General features: G+C 44.5%; 1 protein-coding gene across 3 annotated transcripts in view; it reads left to right on the plus strand.

Moving 5' to 3' along the window:
- arhgef6 (Rac/Cdc42 guanine nucleotide exchange factor (GEF) 6) overlaps positions 1-25,386 on the plus strand; it is a 157,578-nt gene that overhangs the window by 100,486 nt on the left and 31,706 nt on the right. For all 3 annotated transcript variants that reach the window (XM_072595638.1, XM_072595636.1, XM_072595637.1), the window contains 4 exons: positions 3,465-3,560; positions 7,432-7,554; positions 16,240-16,378; positions 19,382-19,441. In XM_072595638.1, the coding sequence (XP_072451739.1) occupies positions 3,465-3,560; positions 7,432-7,554; positions 16,240-16,378; positions 19,382-19,441 (418 nt within the window). The remainder of the gene's footprint in view (positions 1-3,464; positions 3,561-7,431; positions 7,555-16,239; positions 16,379-19,381; positions 19,442-25,386) is intronic.

Raw genomic sequence — 25,386 nt, forward strand, 5'->3', positions numbered from 1 at the left:
ATGGTGAATTCACTACAGTAAAAAGCAATTGAGACCAAAACATTGCAGGATTTCAGGAGGGAGTTGTATATGGCATTTGGGGCTTAAGAAAACAAAAGTTACAAGGGAAAAGTGGGAACAGGGTGTAGAGTTGGTTGATCATATTGAATGATGGAACATGCTCAGTAGGCTGAATGGCCTGCTTTGTTTCAATGGAGTGACTCTCTGGGTCATTTCAGAGGGCAGTAAGGCTGAACCACATTACTGAGAGTCTGGAGTCACGTGTTTGAGCCCAGACCAGGTAAAGGCCGCAGATTTCCTTTTCAGGTGGGGTTTTTTTAATAACAACATAGGTACTGTTAGGTCAGTTTCTCACTGATTCAGTTTCATCATCTGCCGTGGAATTCCCAGAACATTAAAATGAATGTTCAGGATTACTGACCCAGAGGCATTACCACTACACCCCTTATCTGTGCTTTTACGGTGAAATCATGATGACGCAAAACCAGATAACCTAAAATTGTCGAGCTTGCTGACAGGAAATCTACCGAAAGTGCCCGTGATAAAATGAGGTCCCAGGCTGGTAACTCCAGATCAGCTAAACCTGTGCCAGCTTGGTATGTGACTGTGGTGACCATACCAACCAGTCAGAGCAGATTTATGCCATGTTACAGTAAGTCAGGTCACCACCTGACACTCTGATCTCTGTGCGAAGCCTCCACATTAGGGCTATGGAGGCTGACAGACCCCTGCAGGATGACTGGCTGCTTCTCTGTTTGAAACTGCAAAGACTGACAGGGTGCCCTGGGCACCATGAGAGTGTTTGATGACATTGATGACATGGAGCTCTGTATCGCTCTCATTCAAAGATACCACATCAATCAGAAAAAAAAATAGCTGACTTTCTCCCGGGTTAACTCCCAATATATTTCCATCTTTTATGTACTGTACAAGGTCAGACCATTGTAAGGTGTGGACGGTTTGAAAAACAAACACATTTTTCACATGTTTATTGCATCACCTTTCATTTGCTGGCAAGGAGTGTGTTTGTAGCCTAAATAGAATTGCACAGGGAGCTAGCCTGAAGATTCCCATTGGCTGCAGCCTTGTTTGGGTTCTTTAATGTGGCATTCAATGAAATGCAGCCTTGATGTCAAGGGCTGTCCCTCTCCTCTCCTCTCCCCTCTGGAATTCAGCTCTTTTGTCCATGTTTGACCCAAGGCTGTAATGAGGTCAGGAGTTGAGTGGCCCTGGTGGAACCCAAACTGAGTGTCACTGAGCAGGTTCTTGCTGAGCAGGTGCTGCTTGATAACACTGTTACTGACCCCTTCCATCACTTTAGTAATTAATGGTCAAGGCTGTTAGGGTGGTAATTGGCCGGGTTGGATTTGTCCTGCTTTTTGCGTACAGGACATACCTGGGCAATTTTCCACATTACCGAGTAGATGTCACTGAGGTGAGGAAGGCATGGTAGGGTGAAGGAACCTTAGGGGACAAGGGATATGGAACATCTAGTCAAGAGGAAGAAGGAAGCTTATTTAAGGTTGAGGAGGCAAGGATCAGACAGAGCTGTAGAGGGTTACAAGGTCGCTAGGAAGGAACTGAAGGATGGATTCGGGAGAGCTAGAAGGGGCATGAAAAAGCTTTAGCAGGTAGGATTATGGAAAACCCTAAGGTGTTTTACACTTATGTGAGGAACAAGAGAATGGCCAGAGTGAGGGTAGGGCCGATCAGGGATAGTGGAGGGGACGTGTGCTGGAGTCGGTGGAGGTAGGGGAGGTCCTTACTGAATACTTTGCTTCAGTATTCACTTGCGAGATAGACCTTGGTGTTTGTGAAGACAGTGTGAAACAGACTGATATGCTCAAATAGGTTGATGTTCAGAAGGAGGATGTGCTGAAAATTTTGAAATTCATGGGGATGGATAAGTCTCTGATCCAGACGGGAAACACCCAAAGTTACTACAGGAAGTGAGGGAAGAGATTGCTGTGCCTTTGGCGATGACCTTTACACCCTTGCTGTCCCCTGGAGTAGTGCCAGATGATTGGGGGGTGGTAAATGTTATTCCTTTGTTCAAGAAAGGGTATAGGGATAACCTTGGGGAATTACAGACCAGTCAGTCTTAGGTCTGTGGTGGGCAAATTATTGGAGAGGATCCTGAGAGACAGGATTTATGGTTATTTGGAAAAGCATAGTTTGATTAGAGATAGTCAGCATGACTTTGTGAGGGGCAGGTCATGCCTCACAAACCTTGTCAAGTTATTTTGAGGATGTGGCAAAACACATTGAAGGTAGAGCAGTAGTTGTGGTGTACAAGGATTTTAGCAGGGTATTTGATAAGGTTCTCCATGGTATGTTTCTTCAGGAAGTAAGGAGGCATGGGATACAGGGAAATAGAAGACAAAGAGTGGTAGTAAATAGAAAGTATTCAGCCTGGATCTCGGTGACCAGTGGTGTTCCCCAAGGATCTGTTCTGGGACCTCTGCTATTTGTGATTTTTACAAATGACTTGGATGAGGAGATAGAAGGATGGGTTAGTAAGTTTGATAATGACACCAAGGTTGGTGGAGTTGTGGATAGTGTGGAGGGCTGTTGTAGGTTGCAACGGAACATTGATAGGATGCAGAGCTGGGCTGAGATGTGGCAGATGGAGTTCAACCTGGAAAAGTGTGAAGTCACTCACTTTGGAAGATCGAATTTAAATGCAGAATATAGGGTCAAATGCAGGATTTTTGGCAGTGTGGAGGAACAGAGGGATCTTAGGGTCCATGTCCATAGATCCTGCAGAGTTGCCGCCCAGGTTGATCGGGTTATCGAGAAGCTGTATGGTGTGTTGGCTTTCTTAGCAAGGGGCTTGAGTTTAAGAACCACAAGGTTATGCTGCAGCTCTATCGATTCCTTGGAGCACACTTGGAATATTGTGTCAGTTCTGATCGCCTCATTATAGGAAGGATGTAGAAGCATTAGAGAGGGTGCAGAGGAGACTTACCAGGATGCTGCCTGGACTGGAGGGCATATCTTATAAGGGAGCTAGGGTTTTTCTTATTGGAGTGAAGAAGGTTGAGAGGTACAAGATGATGAGAGGCATAGAGTGGATAGCCAGAGACTTTTCCCAATGTGGAAATGGGGGAACATAATTTTCAGGTGATTGGAGGAAGGTTTAGTGGAGATGTCAGAGGGAGGTTCTTTATGGAGAGTTTTGAGTGGGTGGAATGCACTGCCAGTAGTAGTAGTAGAGTCAGAGACTTTAAGGACATTTAAGTGACACTTAGGCACATAGTACAATGTTAGGGTTTGTTGAATAGTCTGATCTAAGAGTAGGATTAAAATTGAGGACTGAAGGGTCTGTACTGTTCCATGTTCATCTTCACGAATGCCTGGAGCAGCTGTTTGACTGAAATCCCAGGTTTATTAAAGTAACTGAAATGGCTGTTTCTGCCCAACTAGTTATTCTCATTTTTATGTTTAATTTGTATTGTTTCCAGATTAACTGCTGCTGATATCGGGGCATTAAAAGGAAACCTGGAGGAAATCTGCTCATTTCAGCAAACCCTCTCCCAGACTTTGGAGGAATGTACAAAGTAGGTCAACAGATCATTGATTAGGTCGAGTCCTTCAGCGAAACTCCGCAGTACCATTTCCCTTGAATATTTTGAGCGGCTTTTACTATTTTATTATCAGTTTGGATTTGCAGTCTGTCAGCACCTTTTGGTTTAGGGGCAGATGTTTTGGGTGACGAGGAATTTATTCCCTTAGAAGGTTGTGATTGTTTTGAACATCTCCCCACAAGAACTGTCGGTGCGGACACCACGTGTGTGTGTGTGGAACCTGCGCGTGTGTGTGTGTGTGGAACCTGCGTGTGTGTGTGTGTGTGTGTGGAACCTGCGTGTGTGTGTGTGTGTGGAACCTGCGTGTGTGTGTGTGTGTGTGGAACCTGCGTGTGTGTGTGTGTGTGGAACCTGCGTGTGTGTGTGTGTGGAACCTGCGTGTGTGTGTGTGTGGAACCTGCGTGTGTGTGTGTGTGGACCCCGCGTGTGTGTATGTGTGGAACCTGCGTGTGTGTGTGTGGAACCTGCGTGTGTGTGTGTGTGGAACCTGCGTGTGTGTGTGTGTGTGGAACCTGCGTGTGTGTGTGTGTGTGGAACCTGCGTGTGTGTGTGGAACCTGCGTGTGTGTGTGTGGACCCCGCGTGTGTGTTTTTAAAACTGAGATTGATAGATCAGTCAGAGAATCATAGGTAACTGAAAGGTCAGGAAAGCAGATGTGAGGAATGTCGGACCATAAACAAAAATGGGAATTACTGGAAAAACCTAGCGGTATTGGCAACATCTGTGGAGAGAAAGCAGAGTGAACATTTAGGGTCCAGTGGCCCTTCAGAAATTCAGCTCGGACCTGAAACATTAACTCTGCTTTCTCTCCACAGATGCTGCCAGACCTGCTGAGTTTTTGCAGTAATTTCTGATTTTGTTTCTGATTTCCAGAATCTGTTTTGTTTGGTGTCAGATCAGCCAGGATCAAGGTGAAGGGCTGGAATAGCTTATCCCTGTTCCTATTTCTTGTGATCTTATCTCTGTAAACCTTCTGCCCCTTACCCATAATTCCATGCTCCCTGGTCATTGATCGCTCCACCAAGGGGGTGATGTTGTGTGCCATGGTCCATGGCCCTCAGCTTTAACTTGGAAATATAGAAAAGGAGAAAATAGGAGGAGGCCATTTGGCCCTGTCTGCCTTCACCATCAATAGGCTCACGAATGATCATCCAACTGTGCCCTGTTCCCACTTTCTCACCAGTAACCTTTGACACCTTTAGATCAAAGAACCATATCTAACTCTTTAAAGTCAGTGGGGAGTCTGCCTACAATTCCGATGGATTTCCCACTGCACTGTGACACTGAAAGGGAGGTTAGTTCCACTAGGTCCAGGGAAGCTGCCAAAGTGATTCCCCCCCCCCCGGTGGATACCAGCCAGCACAGCTCAACGATGAGGTGATTAAGCCACCATTCATTGACCACTTCACCTGACGAAGGAGCAGTGCTCCGAAAGCTCCTGATTGTAAATAAACTGACTGGACTATAGCCTGCGGTCGTGTAAATTCTGATTTTATCCAGCCCAGTCTAACATCAGCACTTCCACATCATGACTGCTTAAGGAAATCAGTTAACCCAAAAACAGACAGGAAAGCTGAGGAGGTGGGTCTGGGCTGGGAGCGAAGGACAGCGAGAGGCCCATGAAGCAGTTCAGAAGGGAGGCCATTCAATGTGTTGTGCCTGGGCTGGCTCTTTGAGTTGTCCAATTGATTGGTGTCTCTGGATTCTCCCCTTCAAATGTTTCTCCAGTTCCCTGTTTGAAAGTTTGAACTGAATCTGTCTCCACCATGTTCCAGGTCCCAACACCACTCTCTCATTAAAGCAATGTCACCACACCCTGCGTCTGCTACTCTGGCTAATCGCCTTTGACAGCTGGCCTTTGCTTCCTGGCCCTGTACCAGCCGAGAGCATCCGGGTCCATGTAGAGGAGCTTTTCAGCTCTGAGCCCCGCTGGCCTTGTATCAAGAAGCTGGTTAGCATTCCAGGTTCAAACTGAAGCCAGCTCACACCCCCTTCCCAAGAGCATTCTGTTGAGTGATTGGTGTTCAGTGGCCCCGGCTGAATGTTGGTCAGGGTAGAATCTGGCTAGTTTGTGAGTCACTATCCAGTTGATATTGTCCGTAAAGGTTTGCAAACCAGTAAAGGCTGCATCTTATGGGAGGGCACACCACATGGTGACAGATGGCCCAGGGAATTGCCAGTGCCCTCAGCGATGGAGGAGGTTAGCAGAGGGAGGGAGCGGTGAAGGTGCTGGTCGCTACCCAAGGGCCATGGTGAGCAGTTTCACAGGTTAAATTGTTGTGTTTCTGCTGGAACAGTTAATGACTCACACAGAGTAGCTGACTATGTTTTCTGAGGCATAAGATTCTGAAAACATTTGTATTTCCTTCCTGTAAGGCAGATGGTAGGTTATTTCAGGAGAAAGCATAGAACAGCACAGATGGTCATCGAAGCCAGTTGTGAACTGTTGGTGAATCTGTGGTGAATATTGTGAAGAACAGAGAATGGAAGATGTTGTCATGTGTGAAGGACAATCAAAGTTTGATAGTTTATAACGAGGCAGTTATCAACAGGAGTACTCCCCTCCGGTCAGTGTCCTTCTGGTTACTGGCCCACTTACAATTTCTTCTTTTTCTGTCAAATCCCTCATGGTTGGGAATACTCATATCAAAACATCCGCTGAGCTGCTGTGAGGTTATTTTACCTGTGAAGATGGGTTGATGTCGGGCGTACACTGCATTGTAAAAGGTGCCTTTCTCATGTGCAGCAAGACATTGAGGGGCCCCCTCCAGTAACGTGGGTGGGGTATTAGTATCACAGTCAATTCTTCTCCCTCCCTAACAGTCACTGGGTTAGGTGCAAAAGCAAAACCGACATTGGATACTGGAGATTGGAGATGGAAAAGGAAAATGCTGGAGATACTCAGCAGGTCTGGCAGCTCCAATGACCAGAACAGAGGGACTTTCCTTGGACCTTTCGATGGAATGTGATATTTCACAGCTGGCCGTAACTTAGGCTTCGTGTTTTTGTGAGCAAGAAAATGAATCCCTGCTCCTGGGATCAGACAATGTGCAAAGTGGCTGCTGTCTTTGTTGCAGAGTAGGTCAGCTTAACTCTTCATGAATATTTGTTCACACAAGTTGCTTTGGTGGAAGAGATTAGATGTGGAGAGTGACCCTTTAGCAAAAAGAGTCCGCTGCTGATGGTTTAGATAAATGTTGCACTAACATCTCACAAACAGGAAACCCCATTTTATGATATATTCACATTGTGTTTTTACAAGGGGCTCTCTCCCATTGGTTGACTGTAACCATCAGAACACTTTATTTATTAATGTTGGTCCGAGCAGAAATCCACAAGGAGTGATGGCCAGGAAATCGGAGACTCTGAGGGCACTAATTCTGATAGAAACCTGTCAGAATTATTCTCCAAAGGTGCTCAGAAAGTGAGCTCAGACCTAACAGCTTTCCAATAACAACTTCCCTTTGAGGTAATAATGTCAGAAGCACAGCAACTAGATTGCACACGCAGCAAGATCGCACAGGCAGCAGTGAGACAAATGGCCAATTGAAAATCTCACGGAACTAGCAGTTTCTGCCCAACTGAGTATTGATACCATAGAATCAGTCACCACTACCTAACAGGGAAGAAGAGGGCTAAGTTTCATGTTGATGATGAAAGAAGATGACTCTGACAGTGCGGCGCTCCCCCAGCACAGACCCTGTGATAGCTCGGCGCTCCCTCAGCATTCACCACCCCAACAGTGCGGCACTCTCTCAGTACTGACCCTCCAACAGCGCAGAGCTCCCTCAGCATTGAGTATGTCAGATTTGATTATGTAATTTGTTAATTATTTCATTCTCAGATTACCAGATTCCCAGCAGAAAGTTGGTGGTTGCTTTCTTAATCTCATGCCTCAAATGAAGTCATTGTATCTCGCGTATTGTGCAAATCACCCATCTGCTGTTGGTGTGCTCACAGAACACAGGTATGATCTGCCGGGGGATGGGGGAGGGGAGTGGGGATGGGGGGAACATTATGTGTTGTGTTTATATTTGGGGTGGGGTGGGGTGGAGGGGTTTGGAATGCCTACAAGCTGTAAATTAAAAAAAACCTCAGTGTTTTACAATCATGTTTTGAAGCAGATGGTTTATTTATATTCTAATAAACGTGTATTAACAGGTTTCAAACAATGAAGAGAAGTGTGGAGTTTTGTGTTAGAGTATTTCAAAGGAATCCTCCTTGTGAATGAAATAATTTCATATTTACGCATAGTGAAAAGAGTTTAATTGATGGTAACAATCTGAGTGGTGCCAGTAACAACCTGACACAGTACTCCAGTGTTTGAGCAGTATTATACTGACAGATTACTCCAGTGTTTGTGCAGTGATATACTGACAGATTACTCCAGTGTTTGCGGAGCTATGTTCTAACTTGACCCAGATGGTGGTTTGGGAGAAAGTGAGGCCTGCAGATACCAGAGTTCAGAGTCCAGTGTTGCTAGAAAAGTACAGCCGGTCAGGCAACATCCGAGGAGCAGGAGAATCGACCTTTCCCAACGAAGGGCTTATGCCTGAAATGTTGATTCTTCTCCCGCTCCTTGGATGCTGCCTGACCTGCTGTGCTTTTCCAGCAACAGCCTCTCGTCTCAGGTGAAGAGCTGGGATCAAAATTGGCCTGAATTTACTTTTTGCACCCATGGGAATTAATTTATACATGAATCCAAAGATATATTCTGGATGAGGTGGAAACGGTTCAACCCATTTCTCCAATCATGGTGGTGCTGGCTCGACGGGCAGAATGGCCTACTCCTGCACCTTTTGTCTATTGTCTAATCATACGTTAGCGGGAAGTTTATTTACACAAAATAATGCCAGGAACAGCAGAAAATACTCATCCCTTTGAATTCTGTTTTTCAGTCAGATCATAGCTAACTGTTTGCCTCTGCATCAGTTTCCTGCTCTACCCCTAAGTCTCTTCATGTTTGTCAGACCAGAAATCTGTTGATCTCTGCTTCTAATATACTTGACTAGGCAAAAGTGAGGACTCCACCTTGGAGGCTTCCTGCCTCCATTCCTGATGGAGGGCTTTTGCCCAAAATGTCAATTTACCTGCTCGGGTGCTGCCTGACCTGCTGTGGTTTTTCAGCACCACTCTGCTCTAAAGTCTCATATGCTTGATCTAAATCTCCACAACCCTCTGACTGAGAGAATCACTGTCCCCTGTGTGAAATACCATCGGGAAGGTGAGTGATGTGCCCTACCATTGGAAGGCTTTGTAGTTAAGCGATATTGATTAAAATGTCTTTTATGGTATGTTATGACATTTGCTGAGAAAACAGAGCTCTGTTTTAGCATTCTTTTTGCATCGTCAGATTTCCCAGAGCAATTTCTGACCAGTTTGAGATGCAGTGCACAGAGTAAAGTCCCACAAATGTTGCTTTTTCCTTCACTTGCTCAATACATAAGTGGCCAGGATACTGGGAAAATGCCCTCCCATTCTCCTGTCATGCCCCATAGTGACCCAAATGATAGGATTTCAGAACACAAATTATTTTGAAGAAAAATACAGTGTCCTCAGTTCATAGTTACCTGTCAGCCAGCTTTCCCTATTGACCTTACATTTCAGTTTGTGGGATCTTGCTTTGTCCAAATTGGCTTCTTTATTTGATACATTATATCGGTGAGTACATTCTGAAAGTAGTTCATAGGCTTGAAAGCACTTTGGGATGTCCTGCGGTTATGGTTGGTGTGAGAGATTGCAAGTGTTTCTTTGCTCTGACCTGTAATTATTAGGTCAGAAGAGATCTTGTGGTCACAGCAGCAATGTTGTCGATGTAACCAGATAGCAATCTGTGTTTTCAATAAAATAGCAGGATGTGGACTTTGCAATTGAGGCCAATGCTTATTGACCATCCCTTACCTAAACAGATATTTTCATGACAGAAATGGACTATTCCGTGCTTCTGGTCCACACAAGCTGCATGTAGTCTCTCTTCATCTCACTCTGTCACCCTCGTTTATTCCGTTTCTCCTTGTAGGTATCATATGTCAGTTGGTTCTGCTATAGTGCGATAGTTCCGTTCTCATGCAACCCCATGTTATAAGATAATCGTGTAATCGCAGCACCGTTTCAACTAATGGGGCTGGAATTGTGTTTTAACCAAGACATGTTTTAAATGTTTGCGCTATAAAAACCATGTCCCCAATTTGTCAATCGTGTTATAGTGAATGCACATTAATGAAACGTGTGTTACAGCAGAACGACCTGTATTTATCTAGGCTATTCCCTGTGGGGGCTGGTTCCACATTCTCACTGGCCTGTGAATAAAGAGGCTCCTCCCATATTCCAGATTGGATTTGTTTGTTACCATCTCACTTTAGTTGCCTCCCAGTTGTGACACCTTCTCTATAGAGTCATAGAGATGTACAGCATGGAAACAGACCCTTCGGTCCGACCAGATATCCCAACCCAATCTAGTGCCACCTGCCAGCACCCGGCTCATATCCCTCCAAACCCTTCCTATTCATATACCCATCCAAATTCCTCTTAAATGTTGCAATTGTACCAGACTCTACCACTTTCTCTGGCAGCTCATTCCATACACGTACCACCCTCTGTGTGAAAACGTTGCCCCTTAGGTCTCTTTTATATCTTTCCCCTCTCACCCTAAATCTATGCCCTCTAGTTCTGGACTCCCCCACCCCAGGGAAAAGACTTTGCCTATTTACCCTATCCATGCCCCTCATAATTTTGTAAGCCTCTATGAGGTCACCCCTCAGCCTCCGACACTCCAGGGAAAACAGCTTCTCCCCATTGCTCAAATCCTCCAACCCTGGCAAAATCCTTGTAAATCTTTTCTGAACCCTTTCAAGTTTCACAACATCTTTCCAATAGGAAGGAGACCAGAATTGCACGCAATATTCCAACAGTGGCATAACCAATGTCCTGTACAGCTGCAACATGACCTCCCAACTCCTGTACTCAATACTCTGACCAATAAAGGAAAGCATACCAAACGCCTTCTTCACTATCCTGTCTACCTGTGATTCCACTTTCAAGGAGCTATGAAACTACATTCCAAGGTCTCTTTGTTCAGCAACACTTCCTCGGACCTTACCATTAAGTGTATAAGTCCTGCTAAGATTTGCTTTCCCAAAATTCAGCACCTTGCATTTATTTGAATTTAACTCCATCTGTTGTAATATGAGGTAACCCTTTTCACTGTCCACTACACCTCCAATTTTGGTGTCATCTGCAAACTTACTAACTGTACCTCTTATGCTCGCAGCCAAATAATTATATAATTGACCATAAGAGGACCCAGCACCGATCCTTGTGGCACTCCACTGGTCACTGGCCACCAGTCTGAAAAACAACCCTCCACCACCACCCTCTGTCATCTACCTTTGAGCCAGTTCTGTATCCAAATGACTAGTTCTCCCTGTATTCCATGAGATCTAACCTTGCTAATCAGTCTCCCATGGGGAACCTTGTCGAATGCCTTACTGAAGTCCATACAGATCACATCTACTGCTCTACCCTCATCAATCCTCTGTTATTTCTTCAAAAGACTCAATCATGATATGATTTCCCACGCACAAAGCCGTGTTGACTATCCCTGATCAGGAAGAGCACAGCAGCATCCAATGAGCAGCGAAATCGACGTTTCGGGCAAAAGCCCTTCATCAGGAATAATTTATTCCTTTATTCCTGATGAAGGGCTTTTGCCCGAAACGTCGATTTCGCTGCTCGTTGGATGCTGCCTGAACTGCTGTGCTCTTCCAGCACCACTAATCCAGAATTTGGTTTTCAGCATCTGCAGTCATTGTTTTTATCCCTGATCAGTCCTTGCCTTTCCAAATACATGTACATCCTGTCCCTCAGGATTCCCTCCAACAACTTGCCCATCACCGAGGTCAGGCTCACTGGGCTGTAGTTCCCTGTCACAGTTTTAAAGACATCATCTGCTTCGGTTTTTCTGCCCAGTTCTCTGCAAGATCCTAGCCATGCAGTGTTTCCTCTGAGTGGCTGGTAATGGAGTGCTGTTGGTCTGGAGTCACCCATAGACTGGAACAGGGGGATTGGCTGACAGGTTCCCATCCCTAAAGAATATCAACAAACCAATAGCTTTCATGACAGCAGAAAACGTAGGAGAGAAGTGGCCTATTCAACCCATCAAGCCTGTTTCACTAACTGATATCAGTGAGACAATGCTGATCTGATAACCCTGAACTCCCTGTTCCTGCCTTTTCCCCATAACCCTTCTTGATACTTCATGAGTCCCGTGTTGACTCATGACTCTTTAATCTGTATTAAAGAATTCCTCAGATTCACTCCCCCCGAGAGGAGAAATTCCTCCTCATTTCTGTCTTAAATGGGTTTGCATAATGCACCGTTTAGAAGGGTTTACAGATTCAGAACTTTCAAAAGAGAATCGGATCAGTATTTGAAGGAGAAAGAGTCAGGAACCCAACTGAACTGCTGTACAAAAAGTTGATCCATTAGCCTTTGATTTCTGCGCCATATTCCCTGTGTCAGTGTCGATAGTTTCACTGAACCTCACCAGATCAGAGCAGGACTTATGCACTTAATGGTAAGGTCCCCTGGAGTGTTGCTGAACAGAGAGACCTTGGAGTGCAGGTTCATAGCTCCTTGAAAGTGGAGTCACAGGTAGATAGGATAGTGAAGAAGGTGTTTGGTATGCTTTCCTTTATTGGTCAGAGTACTGAGTACAGGAGTTGGGAGGTCATGTAGCGGCTGTACAGGACATTGGTTAGGCCATTGTTGGAATATTGCGTGCAATTCTGGTCTCCTTCCTATCAGAAAGATGTTGTGAAACTTGAAAGGGTTCAGAAAAGATTTACAAGGGTGTTGCCAGGGTTGGAGGATTTGAGCTACAGGGAGAGGCTGAACAGGCTGGGGCTGTTTTCCCTGGAACATCGGAGGCTGAGATAAACTTTATAGAGGTTTACAAAATTATGAGGGGCATGGATAGAATAAATAGACAAAGTCTTTTTCCCTGGCATGGGGGAGTCCAGATCTAGAGGGCATAGGTTTAGGGTGAGAGGGGAAAGATATTAAAGAGACCTAAGGGGCAACTTTTTCACACAGAGGGTGGTACGTGTGTGGAATGAGCTGCCAGAGGAAGTGGTGGAGGCTGGTACAATTGCATCTTTAAAAGGCATTTGGACGGGTATATGAATAGGAAGGATTCAGGGAGATATGGGCTGGGTGCTGGCAGGTGGGACTAGATTAGGTTAAGATATCTGATTGGTATGGACGGGTTGGACCGAAGATCAGTTTCCATGCTGTACATCTCTGTGACTCTCTGCTCTTGGGTAATTGTGAGCAAACTCAGTGCTCAGAGGAAAAGGAAACCCTGCATTTATGTAGCTCCTAAAGGCTTCTGACAGTCAGTCAGTGTGACCTATCACAATCAGCTGAAAGATCATTAGGGAACCTCTGTTATCTAAATCTGATACGATGAGTTAGGGATGGGGCAAACTCATTTTTTAAATGCTACACATTTCACCTACCTTAGTGTTCAGACACATTTAGAATACTTTGCAGATGTTATTTAGATATTCCTGATGCGTTGTTTTTTATGATGGAGGACCATTGCCTTTCCAAGTGTGATATTTGCAACTCAGTGGTGAGAAAATTGAGATTTCGGTAGGTGTCACCACTTCCTTTGGGTCAGACAATCTGAGTGAGAGAATTCTCCCTTTCACTCCATACCAGTGGCCTTAAGTGTGGACCAATGGAGTTGAATGTATGATCCCAAGCCTTTGATAAAAGTGAATCAAATTTAATGTATTTTCTCACATGAATCTGATCTGAGACCGGGAAATGGTCAAAGTGTGAAACGTCTCGGAATGCAGGGTGATCGCTTCAGCAGCCATTTGTAGTTATTTGTTATACACAAGAGGGCAGTGTTGTGCTATGGTACCTGCAGAGCCTTTAGCTTGACATTTATTTAACATCGTTTAAAAAAAAGTAATTACAAATAAAAGAATGCTTGTCAGTCTTCAGTTTGGTTTTTCAGAATAATAACTTACAGAAATGTTAAGTGGGTGTTTTGTCTGAGCAGGATCTGATTAGCAAGGTTGGATCTCATGGAATACAGGGAGAACTAGCCATTTGGATACAGAACTGGCTCAAAGATAGAAGACAGAGGGTGGTGGTGGAGGGTTGTTTTTCAGACTGGAGGCCTGTGACCAGTGGAGTGCCACAAGGATCGGTGCTGGGCCCTCTACTTTTTGTCATTTACATAAATGATTTGGATGTGAGCGTAAGAGGTACAGTTAGTAAGTTTGCAGATGACACCAAAATTGGAGGTGTAGTGGACAGCGAAGAGGGTTACCTCAGATTACAACAGCATCTTGACCAGATGGGCCAATGGGCTGAGGAGTGGCAGATGGAGTTTAATTCAGATAAATGTGAGGTGCTGCATTTTGGGAAAGCAAATCTTAGCAGGACTTATACACTTAATGGTAAGGTCCTAGGGAGTGTTGCTGAACAAAGAGACCTTGGAGTGCAGGTTCATAGCTCCTTGAAAGTGGAGTCGCAGGTAAATAGGATAGTGAAGAAGGCGTTTGGTATGCTTTCCTTTATTGGTCAGAGTATTGAGTACAGGAGTTGGGAGGTCATGTTGCGGCTGTACAGGACATTGGTTAGGCCACTGCGTGCAATTCTGGTCTCCTTCCTATCGGAAAGATGTTGTGAAACTTGAAAGGATTCAGAAAAAATTTACAAGGATGTTGCCAGGGTTGGAGGATTTTAACTACAGGGAGAGGCTGAACAGGCTGGGGCTGTTTTCCCTGGAGCATCGGAGGCTGAGGGGCGACCTTATAGAGATTTACAAAATTATGAGGGGCATGGATAGGATTAATAGGCAAAGTCTTTTCCTTGGGGTGGGGGAGTCCAGAACTAGAGGGCATAGGTTTAGGGTGAGAGGGGAAAGATATAAAAGAGACGTAAGGGGCAACTTTTTCACACAGAGGGTGGTACGTGTATGGAATGAACTGCCAGAGGATGTGGTGGAGGCTGGTACAGTTGCAACATTTAAGAGGCATTTGGATGGGTATATGAATAGGAAGGGTTTGGAGGGATATGGGCCAGGTGCTGGCAGGTGGGACTAGATTGGGTTCGGATATCTGGTCGGCATGGACGGGTTGGACCGAAGGGTCTGTTTCCATGTTGTACATCTCTATGACTATGACTCTAATTGATGATCTGGTTAAGTTATTTCCTGATTTGGAGGTACTGGAGTGGACAAAGTTAAAATTCCCTCAACACCAGGTTATATCCAACAGGTTTATTTGGAAGCACTAGAGTTCGGAACGCTGCTCCTTCATCAGGTAACTTTTTTTTGCTATAAATTCTGTGTCTTTTGATCCTACTCCACAGCTACCTGATGAAGGGGCAGTGCTCCGAAAGCTTGTGCTTCCAAATAAACCCGTTGGACTCTCACCTGGTGTTGTGTGAACTTTAACTAACTTATTTCAGACAGTCTATTCACTAAATGGCAGGCCATACATCAGCTAAACACCATTCAGCCCATCATACTGGTGCCAGTTCTTTGAAAGATCTATCCAATCCATTCCCTGCTCTTGCCTGATAGACCTAGAGTTATCTTGTCTTCAGATATCCAGTTCTCCTTTTGGAAGCTGTTATTGAGACTTTTCCTTTCCAGTTGGCCCAATCGAGGCAGACAGAATTCCTTCTCTGAGGGAATTGAATTGGAGGGTTTCTTTAATGCTGAGGGTTGCAGGATAGCTCAGTATTATTTAGGACAGAGACAGACAGATTTTTAATCAATAAGAAAATCAAGGGTTTTGGAGAAAAGGCAGGAAAGTAGAGTTGAGGATAATCGAATCAACCATTGAATGGAGGAGCAGACTTGATGGGCCAAATGGCCTACATCTACATCTTGTGGTCACTGGGCCTACTGCCATGGGTAGCAGTTGACTGAAAGGATAGTGAGTTTCGGAAACCAATCGCATGAATGTAGAGAGTGGATACAGGAACTTTAGGATAAGATACTTTAGGAAAAGCATTCACAGGAAAGGGATCTCCACATTATTGTTCAAAGATATTTTTGAATCACTTTGTCCAGAGCTGTTGTTATTTACCTCTGGAGCACGTGGGTCTTGAACCTGGGCCTCCTGGTGCAGAGATCTGATCATCCAATCCTAGTCTTGAAATTTCCAGTTGACACCTGACATTTTTTGTGTGTGGAGGAGAGAGCACTCTCGATGTGTTGGCTTGCATGGGGATGGGGAGATATTGCTGATTTCCCCCTGGGAACTGCCTGATTCAAGATAGAAGGCTCTCCCAGTCTGGGCTCCCTCGAGCAGGGAAAATGGTCTCTCTGTATCTCCCTTCAATACTTCTCATGTTTGGAACTCCTCAATTAGATTACTCATCAATTCGTAAATCTGAGGGGGTATAAGCCTAGGCTATGCAGTCTATCCTCATAATTTTAAATACTTAATGTTTCATTGTTGTAGTCCTGGCTCACCAATGTGGTAAATCCTCATTCTTATCCTCCAAATAGCCTCCTTGAGGTACAGACACCTGAACTGAACACAGTACAAGCATACTTATTGTTTGAGCTGTTCTCTCTGTTGGTAAAATGCTTTACAATGTATTCTGTGTGTTCTGGCAGTGAGGAGTTGGATAAATTTATGGAGAGACAAGGAGCGAGCAGCCCTGGGATTCTGATGTTAACAACGAGCCTCAGCAAACCGTTTCTGAGACTGGACAAGTATCCGGCATTATTCCAGGAACTGGAACGTCACATGGAGGTACAAGCAGCAGGATCTGAGTGGTGCGGTCTCTGGCCAGGAAGCCTTCTCTGCGTTTGTGGTCATGTTTGTGTTGAAAGATATGGAAGCCTAGATAAACACAGAGCACCACAACTAACTGTGAGGCCATCAGATTCTGAACACATTTCAGATGGAGCCTGGTGAAGGTCATTGATGAATGATCTTTATGCAAAATGCTAATCTCCTCTTTTCGGGGACCTGTGTGCCTATTGTGTATTTCTAGCATTTTCTGTTTAAATTTGAGTTCTAACACTTGTGCTGCTGCATTTCAACAAATGAGGGTCTGTGAGCATTTAATCTCAGTGTTTCCAGAGGGATGTTGCAGGCTGTCTTTTTAACTTTGATGCAACTAACTGTCTTGCCAGGGTTTCTGAGTGTAGCTAAGATTCTGTCATACAGATGTGAGTTTGTACACATTTGCCCTAGATTGAGGAGCAGCGATCCAATTTCTTTCCCTTTCTCCCTTAGGGCATTGGGGAAGACTGTGCTCACACAAGTAGGCAGAGTCCTGACAGCCCATTGTATCAAAATGAAGAGTTGTTCATTCTAAGCCAATATACAGGTTATCATATAGCCATTTTGACTTGTAGGACTTCCCAGATGTTGCATAAATGAAACCAGAGCTGATGAGCTGATGTCTATTGATGACTGATATGGGGAGAGTGTGGTAACAGTTGGTATTTCCTTTGATATTATGTGGCATCCTGACCTCAGTGAGAAGTGGGTTCCTACTGGCACAGTATGTGTCACCAGTAAAGTGCAGGAATTTATTGTTCTGACAGCCCACTGCATTTACTGTCAGCTCCCCAGCACAATTTGCCACCCCATTCTACCCAACCGTTACCCATCCCCAACCTTTTTTCTCTTCTAAGGTCTTGAAACATTTGCTACCTCACCACCAACTCCAACCTCCAATTGATCCAGATGTCCAATTCGATGCTCTAGATGGAGCCAGCTAGCCTGTCTCATAGTGACACCTCCATAGTGCTGACATCCAGCCATATCCTTTGCTCATACTCCATCCATCTGGAGTGTGAACATTCAGCTGTGGGGAACCTTTGCCCTGCTGTTGGAGCCCATCACAGTCTCCCTAGTTCTTGTCAATTTGCTGAAACTTAGCATTTCCCTCTATTACCTATCCCTCCAGGTGAAAATTGTCTTTCCCTGCACAGTGAACTGTGGGGCTGGTTTGTTTACCTACATTGGGTTGGATGATTGTTGAGTTCTTTGCTGACTAAACATATTCTCTGCATTCTGCACAATCTTATCTTGCATTTCTCCACGAAAATCTGTGACCACATTCTGTTTGAAAAAGTGGTGCAGGGCATGCTGTGCAGCATGAGATCCTGAGCTAATAGCCAGGCCAGTAGTCAGCCTGCTGGAACTGCTCACTATATCCCCTGACCCAGTCTCTCTCTGACAATAAAACAGGGCAACGTACTTTGAGAAGTGGTGCTGCTGCTGGCCTTGTTTCACAGTTTAATGTCAGTCCTACATTGAAGGCCCTAAATTGGGGTGGGATTGCATTGTGGCTGGGCTGGTGGTTTCTATCACTGCTAGTTTTAATTTATTAACCTTGCACAGTTTGTACCCTTGACATACATAAGAGTTTGAAGACTATAATGACTGAGAAGGGTTGTAATGATAAATGTAAAAGGAATGGGCTATGATTTGTGTGTTGTATGTAGACTTCTTCCCTGACATGTTCATTCTCGAGGTCTCTTGTTGGTTCTTCTTTGAGAACCAGAATCCAAAGCCCAGAATCCACAAAGTCTTCACTTTGGCATCGTGTCCCACTTCTGACAGATATATCAAACTAGAGGTACAGTCCCAAAGTTACTCCGAGCTCCAGCTGTTACAGCAGCCAATGACCTCCAGCAATTGTTCCGCTATGCCAAGGATCTCCCCGGTTACAGTTATTACCAACAAGCCCATACTTAACAAACCCTCCTCAGGTGACAACAAGCCAGATACTGCAGAACTCCAGAGGCTTCTGCTTCCAAGTTCATTCAACATTTGAGAGTCAGCCCCACAGTGAGCTTCACTTCTGCCCTATTCCGCAGAAATGATGGGAAGCAGAACTGCCCCGAGGGAAAGCTCCAACTCTTCCGCACAACTCTTGACAAAGACAGTCCCTATTTCTCTGTGAAATGCTGGGAAAGCTGCTAAACCTGCCTCTCTTAACTCAAGGGAGTTTGGTCCCTCCCTATGATATCCAGACCCAAGTGGGAATCTCTCAGAATTGGTGTTTATCAAGAATACAAATTACGTGTTGCTATCCAGAATTGTGTTTGATGTTAAACTAAAATTGCATGCTAAAGTGTGATCATCTTGTTAAGTTCAGTATTGCTGACAAAGGTGAAATAAGTTCAAACCACTTTTATAAATCTTTTCCTGTCTGAGGTAATCCCCATTTGATATGCTTGGCAACATTATCTCGACTGACACTCCAGTGCTGAGGGAGTGCCGCACTGTCGGAGGGTCAGTGCTGAGGGAGTGTCGCACTGTCAGAGGGTCAGTGCTGAGGGAGTGTCGCACTGTTGGAGGATCAGTGCTGAGGGAGTGCCGCACTGTCGGAGGGTCAGTGCTGAGGGAGCGCCGCCCTGTCGGAGGGTCAGTGCTGAGGGAGTGTCGCATGCTCGGAGGCATTCAGTACTGAGGGCAACGTGTATTTCCAGTATGTAACTCCAAACCCACATTGTGGTTTACTCTAAAATGGTCTGGCAGACCACTGCTCTGTATTCCAGAAGCTGATCAGCCCTTTGTCTGGAGTGGTTCAGGTGGATAGAAAGTTCTAGTGTAGCCAGCAGCACCACCTTCAGCCACTGAATTCCAAAGGATTGACTGCATTTCAAAAATTATTAATTTATGGTGGATGACCTTGGGATATCCAGTAGTTGTTGATGTAGTTAATAAAACGCAATGTTCTTTCTTCAAATATTTTTAAAACAATTTGTGTGAATTTTTCATTTTGTTTTTCAGGAATCCCATCCCGATTATCCAGACATTTTAAAAGGAATGACAGCATTCAAAAATTTAGTGGTAGGTTGTGATATGTCCTTTGGGCCTAACCTGTCAATCCCCAGAAATCATCACTACAGATACTTTCAGCGTCATTACTGATCCTGCAGGGAGACTTTCCATGATTTAGATTCTTCGCTGGTTTAATATTAGTTTGCAGGTACAATTTTGGAATAAGATGGACTTTGCCCAGACCTTGGAGATGCTAACATCCTTTTGGAGCTTAGGCAACTGAAACTGCAGTGTGTTCCATCCTTGATTTGTGTCTGCTTTGTTCTCTATTAGCTGTGATTTAGTCACTGGTACACTGTTACTTTGTTGGAAAATGTTTGGTTCAAGTTGCACTCCAGAGTTGATGGCAAAATCAGAGCTGATGCTCCTGTGACAGTATTGTGGGACTGTCAGATCATATGATCCCATTAGCAGGATTTTGAAGTGCTGGGGAGCTTGTATCATTGATAAATAATTATCCTTCAGCCAAGATCATGAAACTTGATGATCTGGTGATGATTTTTGGGTCTTACTCACGCATAATACAATGGCTCCACTTCATTGGCTGTGGAACCTCCAGAGAGGTTTGGAAGTTACACAGTGGTCATTCTGAAGTGTACTCCACTAGCTTCCAAGTGATTTCCTTTGTTGATCATTGTTGACATCAGCAGGTACTTTGTGTGGTAATTCTCCTATCCTGTTCCCTCTGAGCCCCTGGCAGTGAGGTAAATAACTGAAGCAGATGTGTAACTTCAGTGAGGCTTACTGTACGTGTATGACGTGAGTTTTTCTGCTCCGCATTGAGACGTGACTGCTCGCTTGTTCGAATGATTAAGTGTGAAATTTCCAGGGCCGTGTTGGGCACTATCTCTGTTTTGGGTTAGTCACCAATTTCCTCTGGCCATAAAAACCGAATACGAACCTCTGGCTGCCTCCTTTCCGCTCCAGTACATTCTGCTTCAGTTTAATAATTCCATCATCTTTACCCTATAAAGATCAAGCTGAGAAACATGATGACATAATCGTACAATGTTACAAGGAGGCCATTTGGTCTATCGTTCCCATACTGGCTCTACACCCAGTTTTTGCCCCACCACACTTAAGTTTTTTCCCAAATTCCCAATTCATCACCTTCAGCTATATGCCAGTTGTCTTTGGAAGTTGTCTCTTGGAATAAACATAGCAACATCGAAGATATGAGCAGGAGTAGGCCATTAGATCCCTTGCACCTGCTGCACCATTCAGTGTGATCATGGCTAACCATTGAGGTCAGTCCTTTAATTCCGCTCCCCCACCCCCCCCAGGTCTCATCGCACATTCCCCTGTTTCAATTTGCAGCATTCATGTTGTAATCTGCCTTCCTACTTTTGTCATCAAAGTGGATTAGCTCACATTTATTCACATTTACTCAGTCTGTCCAAATCACACTGAGACATCTCTGCATCCTCCTCACAGCTCCCCCTCCCACCGGCTTTGTGTTGTCTGCAAGCATTGAGACATTCCATTGAGAGCTCTCTTCTCTAAAATGTGAATATATATTGTGAATAGCTGAGATTCTCATACCGATCCCTGCAGTAGCCCATGAGTCATTGCCTGCCATTCAGAGAAAGACCCACTTATTCCTACTACTTGTTTCCTTTCTGCTAACAAATTTTTTATCCTTGTCAATACAGTACCCCCATGTACTTAAAACTTGAACATGCATCTCTTCTGTGGGACTTTGTTGAAAATCTTCAGAAAGCCCAAATAAACCACATCCACTGGCTCTCCCTGATTACTATTGCACCCTCAAAGAATTCCAGTAGCTTTGTCAGACCTGATTTCCCTTTTGTAAATCCTTTTTTTCTAAGTCTGATTCTCCCACAGTTTTCTCAGTGCTCTGCTATAAAGTCCTTCACAATGTACTCCAGAAAGTTCTCCAGTACTGATGTCAGACTAGTCTATAATTCCCTTTTCCTCCCTATCTCCTTTTTAGAAAAGCAGGGTTTCACTGGAACAGTTCCTACAGGTTAGGGGATAGCTAGAGTCTCTGAAACCTTGGAAGATGATCAAAAATGCATCCACCATTTCCAGTTCCTTTACTCTGGGATGGAGCTGATCAGGGCCTGGGCCTTCAATCCCATCACTTTCCCCAACACCATTTCCCTACTAATACAGATTTGCGTCAGTTCCTCCCTCTCACTGTGTTTCCTATCATTTGTGGGAAGTTGTTTGTGTCCACCTTTTATGAAGACAGAGGTGAAGTATGAATTAATGAAATCTGAAACCAATGTTGAGAATGCTGGAGAAACTCCACAGGACTGGCAGCAACTGGAGAGAGAAACAGAGTTAATGTTTTGAGTCTGTTATAAGTCTTCAGAACTGAAAAGGCTTGGAAAATGTTTTTTTAAAAATAGTATTGAGAGAGTCCGATTAGGAGCAAAAGGGCAGGTGGTGTAGAGTGCAACAAACAAGGAGTTTGTTAATTACAGTGAAAGTGAAAGAGAGATGTAAAATGAGTATGAATTAAAGCGTGAAAGGTGGAAAATAGCTCCTCGCCACTAAGCGTTAAGTCAACAAGATACAAACAAGCCTGGGCTGCGGGTGCATGCCTTCGACACCATTCTGCCCCCTTGCTTCCTCCTCCTCTATCAAAACTATAAAATAAAGGCTTTCCAAAGCCTTTGAGCTCTGAAGAGGAATCCAATTGGACTCAAAACATCAACTTTGTTTTTCTCTCCACAATTGCTGCCAGACCTGCTGAGTTTCTCCAGCATTGTGTTTTTGTTCTGAGCTTTTCATGGCTGAAGGAACAACTCCAGTTTCTCAGATCTCTTTCCATGAATTGAAGTTGCTCAATCTTGCTATCTTCTAAACAAGTATGTACCTATAAGGCAGGAAGGAAGTGGTCGAGCGAGGGAGCCGCGGTTTGCTAAATAAGTTGAATCTCTTGCCAAGAGGAAGAAGAAGGCTTATGTTAGAATGAGATGTGAAAGTTCCGTTGGGACGCTCGAGAGTTACCAGTTAGCTAAGAAAGACCGAATGAGAGGGCTAAGAACAGCCAGGCGGGGACATGAGAAGTTGTTGGTGGACAGGATCAAGGAAAACCCTCAGGCTTTCTATCGGTATATCAGGAATAAAAGAATGACTAGAGAAAGATTTGGGGCCAATCAAAGAAAGTAGTGGGAAGTTGTGTGTGAAGTCAGAGAAGATTGGAGAAGTGCTAAATGAATATTTTTCGTCAATATTCACACTAGAAAAAGACAATGTTGTCGAGGAGAATACTGAGAAACAGACTACTAGACTAGACTGGTTTGAGGTGCAGAAGGAGGAGGTGTTAGCACCTCCTCTTCTGGGAAGTGTGAAAATACATAAGTCCCCTGAGCTGGATAGGATTTATACTCTGATTCTTTGGGAAGCCAGGGAGGAGATTGCACAGTCTTTGGCTTTGACCTTTATGTCGTCTTTGTCTACAGGAACAGTGCCAGAAGACTGGAGGATAGCAAATGTTTCCTTGTTCAAGAAGGGGAGTAGAGACAACCCTGGTAATTATAGACCAGTGAGCTTTACTTTGTGGGTAAAGTGTTGGAAAAAGGTCATAAGTGATAATCATCTAGAGAGGAATAAGTTGATTAGGGATAGTCAACATGGTTTTGTGAAGGGTAGGTAATGCCTCACAAACCTTATTGAGTTCTTTGAGAAGGTGACCAAACAGGTGGGTGAGGGTAAAGCTGTTGATGTGGTGTATATGGATTTCCGTAAGGCGTTCGATAAGGTTCCCCGCAGTAGGCTATTGCACAAAATATGGAGGTATGGGGTTGAGGGTGATTTAGTGATTTGGATAAGAAACTGGCCAGCTGAAAGAAGACTCAGGGTGGTGGTTGATGGGGAAATGTTCATCCTGGAGTTCAGTTATTAGTGGTGTGCCACAAGGGTCTGTTTTGGGGCCACTGTTGTTTGTCATTTTTATAAATGATCTAGATGAGGGTGTAGAAGGATGGGTTAGTAAATTTGCGGATGACACTAAGGTCAGTGGACTTGTGGATAGTGTTGAAGGATATTGCAGGTTACAGAGGGACATAGATAAGCTGCAGAACTGGGCTGAGAGGTGGCAAATTGTGGAAAAGTGAGATGATTCACTTTGGCAGGAGTAACAGCAATAAAGAATACTGGGCTAATGGTAAGATACTTGGTAGTGTAAATCAGCAGAGAGATCTTGATGTCCATGTACATAGATCCCTGAAAGTTGCCACCCAGGTTGATAGGGTTGTTAAGAAGGTGTATAGTGTGTTAACTTTTATTGGTAGAGGGATTGAGTTTCGGAGCCACAAGGTCATGCTGCAGCTGTGCAATACTCTGGTATGACTGCACTTGGAGTATTGTGTACAGTTCTGATCACCACATTATAGGAAGGATGTGGAAGCTTTGGAAAGGGTTCAGAGGAGATTTACCAGGATGTTGCCTGGTATGGAGGGAAGGTCTTATGAGGAAAGGCTGAGGGACTTGAGGCTGTTTTCGTTAGAGAGAAGGTGGTTGAGAGGTGACTTAGTTGAGACATACAAGATAATGAGAGGGTTAGGTAGGGTGGACAGGGAGACCCTTTTTCCTCAGATGGTGATGACTAGCACGAGGGAACATAGCTTTAAATTGAGGAGTGATAGATATAGGACAGATGTCAAAGGTAGTTTCTTTACTCAGAGAGTAGGGGTGTGGAACGTACTGCCTGCAACAGTAGTAGACTCGGTAATGATAAGTATATGGATGAAATTGGAATAGTGTAGGTTAGATGGGCTTTAGGTTGATTCTACAGATCGGCGCAACATCGAGGGCTGAAGGGCTTGTATTGCGCTGTAATGTTCTAGGGGGAAGCCATTTAGACTCTTGAGCCTGTAACTCCCCATCCACCTCGAGACCTGGCTATGGAAAGCAGCCCATGTTCTATCAACCTTATACTTAGAACCAATACTTTGTAAAAGAGAGTTCCAAACTTTGACCACTCTTCATAGTTAGTCTAATTTAATTTTTTAAAACCTGCTGTGCCTGCTATGTCCCAAATAGTAAAAATAGTTTATCTCCATTTACTGAACCTCTTCCCCTTAACATCAATACAATAACTTCTTATAAGTTCCTGGTCTAACTTCTCAGCACATTCCGAAATTGTGGAGTCCTGGTTTGTGTACAATTACCGAGCTAAGGCCAAACCAGAGACTTAAAAACGTTTACATTAATTTCTTATAGTTGTGATCAGTTCCTCTGTTTACAAGGCCAAGTATTTTCTGTGCTTTCCTACCTGATTTATCAGTGTGCTCTGTCATCTTCCAAAGATAACTGCATTAACCTACATTTGCCATTTTTCCAGTCTGTTTATACCCTCCTGATGTCTGCTGCTAATGTCCAAGCAGGAATTCATTTTCTTTGCCAATGTGTTGTTTATTTGATAATTCAGACAGGTTGACTCTCTCCTTAACTTCCAACTCACGTACTATTACAGTTCCATTACTCCAGTGGGCCTATTGGGTATCTGGTCTGTGTCTGTGTGCCCCTCCCTCCCTCCTGATGGATTGGTCCACACAGTGGGTAATATGCAGCAGTGAGTTTGCCATTGCTATCTGTAAGATGTCTGACCAGGAGATTCTCCCATTGACACTTGGCACGCTGTGGGGATCTTCAGGCTGATGAAGTTGTTTTGTGGGCCCTATGTTCTAGAATAGGGACAGAACCCCTGAGCCACAACATCTCCTCTGTATTAGTCAGTACCTGTTCGAGTATCCTGTGTTTTGTACCGAGGAAGGGAATGGCGTGTGTTGGTTGTGGCTCAGTGGGCAGCTGCCTTGCCTTGAGGTCAGAAGGATGTGTCAATCCATTTTCCAAGGACACAAGTGCATGAAAAAGCTGCCACTCCCGATGGCATACTGAAGGAGTGCTGCCATCCTTTGAATGAGGCATACAGCTAAGGCCAAATCTGTCCCTCAGGATGTTAAAAAAAAAACCCACAG

The sequence above is a fragment of the Chiloscyllium punctatum genome, chromosome 25 (genome assembly GCF_047496795.1).
Source record: "Chiloscyllium punctatum isolate Juve2018m chromosome 25, sChiPun1.3, whole genome shotgun sequence".
In the NCBI taxonomy this organism is placed as follows: Eukaryota; Metazoa; Chordata; class Chondrichthyes; order Orectolobiformes; family Hemiscylliidae; genus Chiloscyllium; species Chiloscyllium punctatum.